This window comes from Dipteris shenzhenensis, chromosome 30 (assembly GCF_047967505.1).
Source record: "Dipteris shenzhenensis isolate YYH24624 ecotype China chromosome 30, Dip_SZ_1.0, whole genome shotgun sequence".
Classification (NCBI taxonomy): domain Eukaryota; kingdom Viridiplantae; phylum Streptophyta; class Polypodiopsida; order Gleicheniales; family Dipteridaceae; genus Dipteris; species Dipteris shenzhenensis.
This window is the reverse complement of record NC_141625.1, coordinates 23,687,699-23,699,519: the sequence shown is the minus strand read 5'-3', so window position 1 is coordinate 23,699,519 and position 11,821 is coordinate 23,687,699. Positions and strand designations below refer to the sequence as shown.

The following is an 11,821-nucleotide window of genomic DNA, read 5'->3' as shown; positions in this document are numbered from 1 at the left end:
ATGCATACTTGTACTCCTCATCTGTATATTCCTAGCCCATTTTCATGAACTAACATGATAAGAATACACGTTAGTTTTAGTGATTGACATGCTACCCAAAATTACACACTAAAATAGTGAAAGAAGAGGTACTTTAAAAAAAATTTTCTGAAGGTGGCCCTGCCGCATTGAAGCCCAAGTGGGATTGGCCTAGTTTACTCTTCCTCGTCATCGTCAACTTCTTTTTTTAATCAAATTTTTGTGGGCCCTTTAATTCTTTTTTAGCAATTTTCCAATCTTTCGGGTGGACACAAAAAGTCTTGGATTCCCTAGCCCTTTCCTTCCTATGGATTTGATCTTTTTGTAAGTCATCAGAGCCAATATTACCGTAAACAAAATGGGCTATTGGAAACTCAAGAATCCATTGATGTGTAAAATAACAACGTTAATATCGATACTTTCTTTTCGAAGCTAATATAGACTAATTTTTCAATGGATTCCAAAGTTTGAAAAAACTTTTTCAATGTATTTTCCCTTGAAAAGAGTGTTGAAAATGAGTTGAATGGTTGCAATGTAACATTGTTTGTATTCCACTTTCATGTTGATCTCATTTCAGAGGATCTATTTGACATGAGAAATCAAATGAGACTAACATGGAAAGTGGACTACAAATGATGTTCAAGTCTCCAAAATTCTCTTTGCCCAAATTGAACCACATCTTTTGGAAAAGAGAGCAAAGAAGAACTCATTTGCAGAATCTTATGTGCTTTTATAGGCTTTCTTGAATGCTTTATGTGCTTTCTGTTGTGCTTCTATGTTTGTTCTTTTGTGTATTTTTGTGCTTTGTTTTGTGCCATAAAAGCCTTTATGTACTTTATGGTTATGTTTAAGATTTGTTTTATGTAATGTTATGAGCTTTTTCTTGTGCTTTTTTATTTTGTGTTTTTATGTACTTTATGTGCCTTTTGTTGTGGTTTGTTCTATGCTTTTTTGTTATTTTTTTTGTGCTTTATGTGCTTTTAGTTGCTTTGTTTTGTACTTTTAGGTGCTTTGGCTTGTGCTTTCTTTTGTGCTTTTATATGATTTATGTGCTTTTATAGGCTTTCTTCAATGCCTTATGTGCTTTAATGTGCTTTCTTATGTGCCTTTTTTGTGTTTGTTATGTGCTTTCTCCAATGCTTTTAAGTTCTGATCAAGCAAGGATTCATTTCCTCTAGCCAAAATCACAAATGTTGGTTTACGATTAACAAATATGCATCTTATTAAAAACCATATGAAAGTTTTTACAATCATCTCTTTCGATCTTCTCTTTGAGATTAGGATATATGAAATTAGCTTTAAAAAATTATTTGTGTATGAAATTGTTCTCTCTTTCTTATAGACACAATTTTTGTAGTTGTGTTGATCATTTGACTTAGATAACCCATTTCTTTCCTATGAAAACAACTGACAATGCTCTTAAGGTATATAAATTGTTTATAAAAGAAATCTTTCCATGCATAGTATGTCTAAGAAAATTATTTTTGATAGGCATTAAAATTTGATATAATCTCACTTTTGGCAAGCTACATTTAAAGCCATAGGAGCTGAACTTAAAATGAGTACATCATTTCATTTGCAAATAGATGGTGAAACAGAAAAAGAAAATTGCTTCCTAGAAAAAATGTTTAGAATATATCTTAATGAGAAGCAATCAACTTCGATTGAATTCTTATCTTTGGCTGAGTTTTCTTACAATAGTTCTTGGCATAGCTCAATTCAAATGACTCCCGTTGAAGCTGTATATAGACAAAAGTGTCGGTCACTGGCTCACTGGTAACTTTTTTTATCTTGAGAATAAATTTAAAATTTAAAAATAGATGCTTGAGAGAATGGATGAGGAGGTTAAACACATCAAACATTGTATCAGAAAAACATTAGTATGATAAGAAACATATTTTTTGGGAATTCAACGAGGACGACATGAAGTTTTTGAGAGTCATTCCTAAGAAAAGCAATTTAATTCTTGTAAGGGATAGGAGACTCTCATACCAACTTGCAAGACCTTTTTAAATCTTAAAGTAGGTGGGAACATTGGCTTACCAACTTGAATTGCCTAAGAATATCAAAGTACAACCTATTTCTCTTGTTGGTTTATTGTTTGAAAAGATATTTTGCTAGTCCATCATGTTTTGCATGACAACTCTAGAATTCAAGAAGATAGAACTGTGAAGGTTGAACCACAATTTATAATTTTAGATATGCAAATGAAGCAATCTTAGAAATAGTAAATAGTTGAAGTTTTGGTTAAATGGGATGTATATCTTATAGAGGATGCTACTTGGGTAGAATTAGATTCATTGCTTGCCGAGTTTCTTTCTTTTAAACTCTAAGGATAGAATTTTCAAAGAGGGGGTGATTGTGATGCTTCATATGTTTTTATATAAAAAATTTGCTCTCTAGAATAGCTTATTTTCATGTTTCAGATGGTTGCATGAAATTTTTTTAGTGTTGTTACTTTGTGTCGATGATCTCTTGCAAAATTTATTCTCATGGCCTTTCAAAATCTAAAATTGTGCATAGACTCTAAAGAAGAGACCAGATGGAGGGCCAGGTGAAGAAGGAACACCAGGTGAAGAAGGAACATATGTGAGGTACTGTCGTGTTCCATAGACTGTGTTTTGAAGAATACTGGAAAAATTTAAGAGATTTTGAATAAAATTAATAGATAAAATATTTTTGTAATATTAAATCTATAAATAAAGTTTTTTTGTTTAAAAATAGGTCTTGACAACCAAAATAGCCAAAATATGATGCATTTTTAAATATAGTTCTATTTCTATTGCTAGAGATCTCTTTTGCAAAAAGCATTGGCATTCGGTAGACAATGTCTACCAAATGCCTTCCAGTTCTTTTGACTAGTCTTATAGATATGTTTCTGGATTAGACCAGAAAGATATGCCAAAAACAATTGTTGATTCTGTGGGTCTTCCTATAGAAAGTTTGCAACAAGACTCAGAGTGTTTGTAGACATGGAGATGGATATATATGTTTGACTTTCTTATGTTTCCTCTCTTGAAAGATTGGCATTCAAGATTTATTTGGATTAAGGCTCCAAGGCATATATTTTGAAGCATGCCTATCTCCAAAAATGTCACACTAATGGAGGTATTGAAGGCTAGAACATGCAGGCAAAAAAGATAGAACATTGTAGAAGACACACATTCAAGAGTGAGAGTGAGATTCATTGATCTTGTATCATCTTTCTGAGATTGAGAGTGAGAGTTCGGAGTGAGAGTGAGGGTGAGATTGCTTGGGGGTGGTCCTTCTCTAAACATGGAGTGCTCCTTCTCTAAACGTACTATAAAGATTTCTTGATTTGATCTTGTTCTTCCCTAATTTGTGTGTTTTTGTGGATTTGATTTTGATTGATTTAAAAGTATGGAGTGTCACACCCTTTCACTTTTATACTAGAATTATGTCAATTTATATATTAACATCATCATGAATATATCATTATTTTGATCTCAAACTTGGTTTACGTATTCTAACATTTTTTTATATTTAAAATGAATCAAACTTGCAACAAAAAATAATTTGGTAGCTATTTCAAACAATGTTCTATTTTTTTTGTTAAGAATTCTAGAGTCGATGTGTCTATCAGTATAGATGTCGACATAGGTGTTGGTATAAATGTTAGTATAATTTGATGGATATACCGATGCTTCTCATGCCCACAAATCCCCTCGATGATTTTTTCCCCACTGTGCAAAAAATATTCTAAGGCCCGCAAAACTTTGGGAGGTAAGCATCGGAAATAGACTAGGGTGTACTAGTGCCAATAAGTATGGAGTGTCACACCCTTTCACTTTTATACTAGAATTATGTCAATTTGTATATTAACATCATCATGAATATATCATTATTTTGATATCAAACTTGGTTTACATATTCTAAGATTTTTTTATATTTAAAATGACTCAAACTTGCAACAAAAAATAATTTGGTACCTATTGCAAACAATGTTCTATTTTTTTTGTCAAGAATTCCAGAGTCGATGTGTCTATCAGTACAGATGTCGACATAGGTGTCGGTATAAATTTCAATATAATTTGATGGATATACCGATGCTTCTCATGCCCACAAATCCCCTCGATGATTTTTTCCCCACTGTGCAAAAAATATTCTAAGGCCTGCAAAACTTTGGGAGGTAAGCATCGGAAATAGACTAGGGTGTACTAGTGCCAATAAGCCCATAGGTCAATAAAATCAAGTGAGCCTATTACTAAATTATGATCACTTGAACCATTCACCAACAAGACCTCTGCATGCATCTTAGAATCACTTTGTCTATTAGATAGTTAAGAAGTACTTTTTATGTATTTGGAAGAACAAGTCCATTACAACTCTATTCTATTTCCAATATAGGACTATCTCCACGAATTTAATAAGTTTTCATTGTAGGAAGATATTAGCATATATTAATATGTTATAAGAATGATTCTTTGTCTCTCAAGGACTAAGGACTAGATTAAAGAACACATGGAAGAAATAAATTGGCAGTCCATTGGAAGCAAATACCAAGGCATGTGTGCTCTTGCACCAATAAAAAGTTCCAAAGAAATGCTAGAGTTCTTGGGGATTTTTTTGCCACTTTTGCAACTCTAGTAATTGCATCTAAGAGAGCTTTCCTCTTCGTTAATGATAAAGGTACCATTCAAACATTCACATGGAAATTATCTGAGAAAATTAGAAATTTGGCTCCCACAACAACACAAAGCAACTATAGACGCGCTTGGTAGATGCACGAAATAGCGAGCGCGTCTATAGGCATTGCTTTAGTAGAGGAATTACAGGCGCGTCTAAAAGCTCGTCTATTTGCGCATAAATAACCGCGTCTACATGCGTGTCTAACCTGAGAAAGTACGGGCCCATCTAATATCGCGATTATTAGTGCATCTATTTGTGCGTGTATTAGCGCGTTTATTTGCGCATTTACACTGAGAATCAGACGCGCATTTAGACGCATAGATAGACGCAAACCAGAGAATACAGAAAGTGAGATTTTGGTGTACATCATTGCTTTCCAAACATTGCCCATGATTACCAAAGCATATAATTTTTTGCAAGCCCACATATACAAGAATTAAGTGAGATGAGGAGAATGAGACAATATGTAAAATAGTTTTGCCAATATCAATTATGGGGCTACGGTTCAATCTCATCCTCAATGAGATCAACCCTTACCAAACTATCTACTTCAAAATCCAAACAAGTGTTTAGATCTACAAATACATTCAACCCACTACTACTTGTGCCACTCATGTGCTCATCAAAATTAGCATCTCGAATGGTAGGCTCGTCCTCACGGGTAATGGCCTCAATATCTGTACCTCCTATCTCATGATCATCCTCCTCTCTCGTATCACGGTCATCATCATGTCCATGGCCATGATCATCCTCCATACGCTCCATATTAGTAAATGTACTATACATCACTTTGGAACGTGGCATAATAGGTATGACATGCCACCATCTATTATTATCCACCATTGGTTGATAGACAACCTAATTCAAACACAAATACAATCATGTTACTTTTCTTGCATCAAATATTTCAAAGCGAGTATTTTTATATGTGTGCACAGTACCTGTTCACATTGTTGCGGTAGTACTAGTGTGTCCTTCCTACTTTGCCAAAACTTTGTGGAGTCAATAGTTACAAAGCCACTTGCATGGCGTTTGATTGTTGCATTAGGGCCTCTTTCCACCATGTCCTTAAACCACTTTACATCCAAAACATACACAAAGAAGCGTCGAAAGTCAAGCATAATAATATCTTGGATTATGCCACAATAATCATCCATGGCTCCATTGGCTCCCTCAAAGCTAGCAATGACGCCGCAATCTTGTGTGTTTCTCTTATCATCAATCCGTTGTGTTTGAAAATGCTTGCCCTCACACCATATAGCATTGAACATAGTGCACTACACCAAGAAAAAATCAATTAAATAAGCAATCTAAATTATTGAAAGCTCCTAACTTATGCATAACATTCTATATACCGACCTTGCTCATGCATCCCCTAGCATACTCCCATTCTTCCATTGTGATATGCATCCCCTCATCTTTCTCTGCTTTCTCCATTTCATCAAGTAGCCAATCCACATGAATATCCTTTGGAAGTGCTCTTACATACTAAGGGTATGGCACACGAGATCCGTGGTGTGTACGAAAGAGGGCCCTTTCTTCTTGTCTTCTTGCCTTTGCATTCTTGTATCTTGTCACCCATCTTTTCATCACATCACTATTAAGCACGCAAAAGAGGTTGATACTATTATGCAACTCCATGTCTATTACTTTGTTGCGTCCTTTCCCTTGAGGCACAATAGAGGTCATCCTTAGGTCTTCATCATCTCTCCATAGTCATGGGAGAGAGCTATCCACATCAACAAGAAACTCAGAAATATATACAAGTGACTCTTGTACCAACCAACCCTCGGCCATGGTACCTTCGTGTCTTGCATTTTGTCTCACGAAGCCCTTCAAGGTCTTCATGAAGTGCTCTAGGAAGAACAACCATCGTGCATGTATAGTACAACATATAGCAATCTCATCCACCAAATGCACTATGAGATGTAGTTGGCTTGTGAGAATAGAACGTGGAAATGTCTCCTCCACTAAACAAACCACCTCCACTGACATAACTCGAGCATTCTCAAGCGTGGTGGGATCTATTTCCTTTGAGCTCACATACCTCACAAGCTCGCCCATCTTGTAAATACAATCTTTCACGTCCTTCGATGCACTACATGAAATGCTAGTAGGTAGTATGAATTGAACCCACGAGAAGGTGATTGATTAGTTGCTTATAGCTATTCACTCACAAATTTGAAAGCAAAAAGATATTATGCACATAAAATACTTACTTGGAGCATCTTGTGCCAATCATGAGATTTCAAGCCATATAATTGCTCTACATCTCTTTTCTTGCTCTTTGTAAAGGCTCCCTTCAAACACCTCATGCATCCAGTGGGAGTACGAATTGTAGTAATAGCGCACTTCACCGTCGCCATCTCTAGCTTTGATAACATCCACAGTGCACGAGGTAAAAAAACACACCCATTTGGTCTCTCTTGAGGCCAAGCTTCACGCATCCTCCCTGTGGTACGTAGATCCTCCCTTATGCCTGCCGAATCTCGTGTCCCATTCAAATGCTCCCAAATGGTAGATGCCACATTCTTGAAGATATGCATGGGATCAAGCAGGTGATTGATCTTGAGGTGGGACCAATATGGTAAACGATAAAAGATGGAATATCTAAACAAAATAAAGTGTTAGCGTGCAATCTTTACTTTCAGCCAATATAGCCAATCTTTACTTCCAGCCAATAGTTATAAACCGTTACCGACTCATGCCAACAAGTGGTGGAGGAGTCGTGGAACCGTCCCAAATAATTGTGTCTATGGGTGCTTTGCCTTGTTGTGTCCGTACACCATATAATTGAGACATTGCAATACATTTTTATTAGGATGGGTGATGCCAATCCTTCAAAATGTCCTTGTGAAGGAACATCTATGTGATATGTCGTATGCACGAAATCAACAATATCCCTCGGGGGGGTCACTCATCATATGTAACCCTATCACGTGAGTTCAACAGAAGGATATTTTTTATTTCTAAAATTTACAAAAATAAATATACATAAGAGACTATTTAAAATAGTTTTGGAAAAAATTTACAGATTTGTATAGAAAAGGGGTACATTTTATTAATGAAAAATTTATAGATAAGGGATTTTAGAAATATGCCTTGAACGCACGTGGTATAGAGGTTTTATACATAGTGACCCCCCTGAGCAATATCCTCTATCATGTTCTAGGACTCATCTCATATCATTTACATCAAATAATAGAGCCTTGGAGTAGGGTGTTGTTACATTAGCAATCTTAACATAGCTATTTTAGGTATATTTAAAGTAAAATGTAAAGCACAATTTCATTCCCATTGGTACCCATTTTGCTATGCATGAAGCATCCTTAGCTTTTTCATACAAAATGATATATCTTTAGATTGGGATGTCTATTTTTTATTCTTCCGATTACAATGGCATTTCTTTTCAGTGGCTTTTAGACCAGTACCCATCTCGATCATCTCGTATCTTGATTTGGTCTCCACTTGCAAAAATGTGTAATAAAAATCTTGATAAAAGTAACATTCCTAGTGTCCACCTTTAAGAAACCTTATTTTCTATATTTTCTATATGTTTGCTTTTGTCCTTGCACTAAAGGTCCTTATCAAAGTACTTAAATAAGGTCCTTATTAAAGTACTTACATTTCTTGGGGGTTAAAGTTCCAAAATTCCTTGGGGTAAATTGCCAAGCACCTTGACGAGGCACATAAAGAGATTTAACAAAATTGGAACCCATTGGGAAATTGGAATGCACAATCCCTAAATGAACTACTAGTTTGGAAGGTAAACATGAACCCGTACTCGGTGGGACTTATTTTATACCTGCCAAATTTCAGTTCATGTCTACCTAAAGATCAGCCGGCCTAGAGTTTCTTTCAGTCTTTCATACGCATTTTCTACGGCAAGCTCGGACTACCCGCTACATTCTCTTTCTAGCTTAAATTAACTACAATGATGCAAGCAATAGTACATGATGCAAGCAATAGTACATAAACTACTATTCTTGCATCATTCCACCCCGATTCCTTACCGTGTCGTTGCTTACTACTTTGAAGGGCCGCATCATAATATTGTCTTCGTGATCCACTATGTGACAGTGCCATGCATAGCCTGGGCCTGTGCTTGGATCAAACCCGAATGCTCTTCCATCCCGCTGCGTAAATCGTATCAGCACGCGAGTCACTACATTCGGCCATGTGATCACGGTGTCTTTCCACCCTCTTTGATATATGTAAGGCTCCCTCGGAGTCTCCGTAAAGCAAGATCCGAGCTCTCCGTACGGTACCTGCACCGAGCAGTTCCCGGCCTCGAAAGATCTGTTGGAGAACGTCTGCTGGTTTAGCACCTGAAATTGAACGAGATGGATATGCACTGGATGAGCATTAATCCTAAGGTTCATTAGTTCCCAAACCTCTGTGGCTCCTTCCATGGGTGTTTGGGCCACGGGCTCTTCCCAGGTGCTATTGTCCAGAGTGAACTGCAGTGGCATATGGTTGGCGTCGTCATACTCTACCACTCCGAGCGTCCTCGTTATAAGTGAATCATTTAAGGATAGTGGCTTGCTCGGTTCGAGGACAGAAGGAAGATCCACTGGAAATCTCGTGATACCTTCAGACGTGCCATCTTTGTCATCAACTATGAATTGGAGCACTGCATAAGTTCCAGGAGGGCTCGTGGAGACGTCACCACTAGGAAATGGGGTTGGGCCGGAGTTGTTGAGAACAACGGTTGTATCACTGGGAAGCCCTGAGAAATCTATGACAACATCTATTCTTTCTGCTGGGGCCATGGTAATCGACGAGACGTTCCATGCCTCAGCCAAAAATCCACCATCCGTGCCAATTTGGTACAATCTCAGGAGCGGATTGCTTAGCGAAAGAATCAGAAAGCGAGCATTACAGGCATTTAAGATGCGAAACCGGTATGGACGGGGTAACACTTTTAGAAAAGGCCAAACTTTTCCATTAACCAGCATCGTATCACCGTAGTATTCCGGACACCAATTTTCATGATTGTCTGGGAGGATGCCAACGACGGGGAAATTGATAGAACCATCCTCATAGAATTGCCTGTCTTGGATGACAAGGGGTAGCCCCAGAGGCAGATTCGAGCGTTCTGACTCGGACGTGATAACATAGAGGCCAGATAAACCCGCCAGAACATTGAGGCGCGTGATGCCAATTGTGTGATCGTGATACCAGAGCGTCATGGCCGGTTGCTCGTTAATGTATGTGTAATTTTGCGTGGAGAAGGAGATTCCCGTGTCACCCAAAGCTGTAAACCATGAATCGGGATGACCATCGGATTCACTCTGGACTTCTGCTCCGTGCAAATGTGGGACTATCGGCACCCCTCCTAGTGAAGGATTGGCCCAGTTCAGCGACTTATCGACTGTGAACATATGGGATGGGTCTTCGATATGATTCTCCCATCGAACGTAGCTTGGAACATTTTGCTTGGCCTGCAACAACAAATCATTCCGCTGACCAAATGGAAGCAAAGCTGCGAGCAAAGCACACAATGTCCTGCAGTATCTCGCTGGGAGTGTGAGACGTGACGTGCATACCAGCAGTGTTGGACCGGGATAAGTTGCAGTGCTTTGGCTCGTGCCGAATGCATACAGAAGCGTTTCAGGAAGATCACGATGCAGTTTCTGCAACGACAGGGCAACAGTTTAGCATATGTCTACGATAGCATTCACAAATTGATATGTCTACAATAGCGCGAGTTTGCTTTCGTGCAATCGAGAATCTGTCTCTCTCTCTCTCTCAGTTTTTAAGATTTATGCGTATCTCGACGTTCATTATCCTACGTAAAGATTGTTTAGTCCCCAGGTTCCTTCCTTTACACACTGTTAATCTCCTTTACCCACTGTTAATCTCTTTCATAGTATGGAAGTTGTTCACTCTGCATGTGGCCCGCTCAGAACCCACGAAAACCAGAGAGAGCGCAGTCGCATGGGACCTGGCGGATTTTATAGGATCCCAGTGTCAGCTGCTGACCGTCGGATACATCCAAAACGGGGGAGAAAGGCAGCGGATCCACGAACTGAACGAGGGTAGGGCTGGGATCAAGTTCTTGACAGACGGACGCCGAATGGGAAGATGTCAGGGTGAGCGAACAGGAAAGCCAAGATAAAATGCAGATGACAACGGAGTAGGCAGCCATGGCAACCAAGAAATCTAAGTGCAACAAAGTGTAAAAGAATGGATCGAATTCCTAAGGGAGAGACGGAACTATTAAATAGATTAGAGCAGAGACACAACTGGAAGACGGAGATTTTGTTTTTCAACACACGCATTTGGCGGAGATATTGTGTGTGGAAGTTTAATGCAACCATGCATTTTGCATGGAGACTCACAGCTTCCTCGTTTCGTGTAACGTTTTCATATCACCCTCCTATCCCTTCAAGGTCGTGACTCTCTATCAACGACCTTGTCCGTTCTTCATCTACACTAGACATATGCTGTATTATAACATTGTTTACATGTGATTCTTCAAGGTCGACATGACTCACAAACCACTCTCTATCAACGCCTACTAATGACCTTGCCCTTTCTTCATGTAGCTAGAGACATATGCTTGCCTTGTTGCATCTAGCGGCTTGCCAAGGAGCCTTTTGAGGCATCTATGTAAAGGAGGATCCCACTCATGTTGAGCATATGCTCTTGCATCTGGCGGCTTGCTGCCCAAGGAGCCTTTTGAGGCATCTGTGTACTGGGAGGATCCCAGTCATGCTGAGCGTATGCTCTCTCCTACAACAATCCAGTGCTAGAAAAAGACGCCCTTTAGAGTATCTTACACCAACCAAAAATGAGAAAAACCGGTTCAAGATTGTCCCCATCGATAGAATACCATTTAGAATTTTGAGTAATTCAGTGTAAAAACCAGCAAATGTGTATGTTTTGAGATGCAAAAGCTAGTTAATAGTTAACTTAGTCTCATCTAATGTCTTTATTTTGATTGTTTGGGAAATAGTTTTTCACTAGCACTTCTTGAACAATCTCGGATTCCTATCCCTTTGGCAATGGGTCCCCATAACCAACCAGTTGTAGGGTTGTGAAGGGCACGAGTAGGTCAAACTATAGGGCAGCCCCAAAATGAGTAGCTGGTAGCTAGCCCTATTTTTGTCTATGTGGGTTGTCTAATGTCAAATTCTAGCTCCTTGAT

General features: G+C 38.5%; 1 protein-coding gene across 1 annotated transcript; it reads right to left on the bottom strand.

The window, feature by feature from the left end:
• Positions 1 to 8,310: 8,310 nt before the first annotated feature.
• LOC147881864 (multicopper oxidase LPR1 homolog 2-like) lies at positions 8,311 to 10,838 on the bottom strand. The gene is made up of 3 exons (XM_087401615.1): positions 10,616 to 10,838; positions 10,218 to 10,304; positions 8,311 to 10,112 (listed from the first exon to the last, which is right to left on the bottom strand). Exons 1-3 carry the CDS (start codon positions 10,817 to 10,819, stop codon positions 8,649 to 8,651), a joined length of 1,755 nt encoding a protein of 584 aa, XP_087257741.1. The 5' UTR covers positions 10,820 to 10,838; the 3' UTR covers positions 8,311 to 8,648.
• Between the last annotated feature and the right edge of the window lie 983 nt (positions 10,839 to 11,821).

Coding starts and splice junctions, on each gene's coding strand:
- LOC147881864 (XM_087401615.1), bottom strand. CDS start 10,819: ATGGCTGCCTACTCCGTTGTCATCTGCATTTTATCTTGGCTTTCCTGT. Junction 10,305..10,615: donor GATCCTATAAAATCCGCCAG/GTCCCATGCGAC, acceptor CTGTCGTTGCAG/AAACTGCATCGTGATCTTCC. Junction 10,113..10,217: donor ATCCCGGTCCAACACTGCTG/GTATGCACGTCA, acceptor TTGTTGTTGCAG/GCCAAGCAAAATGTTCCAAG.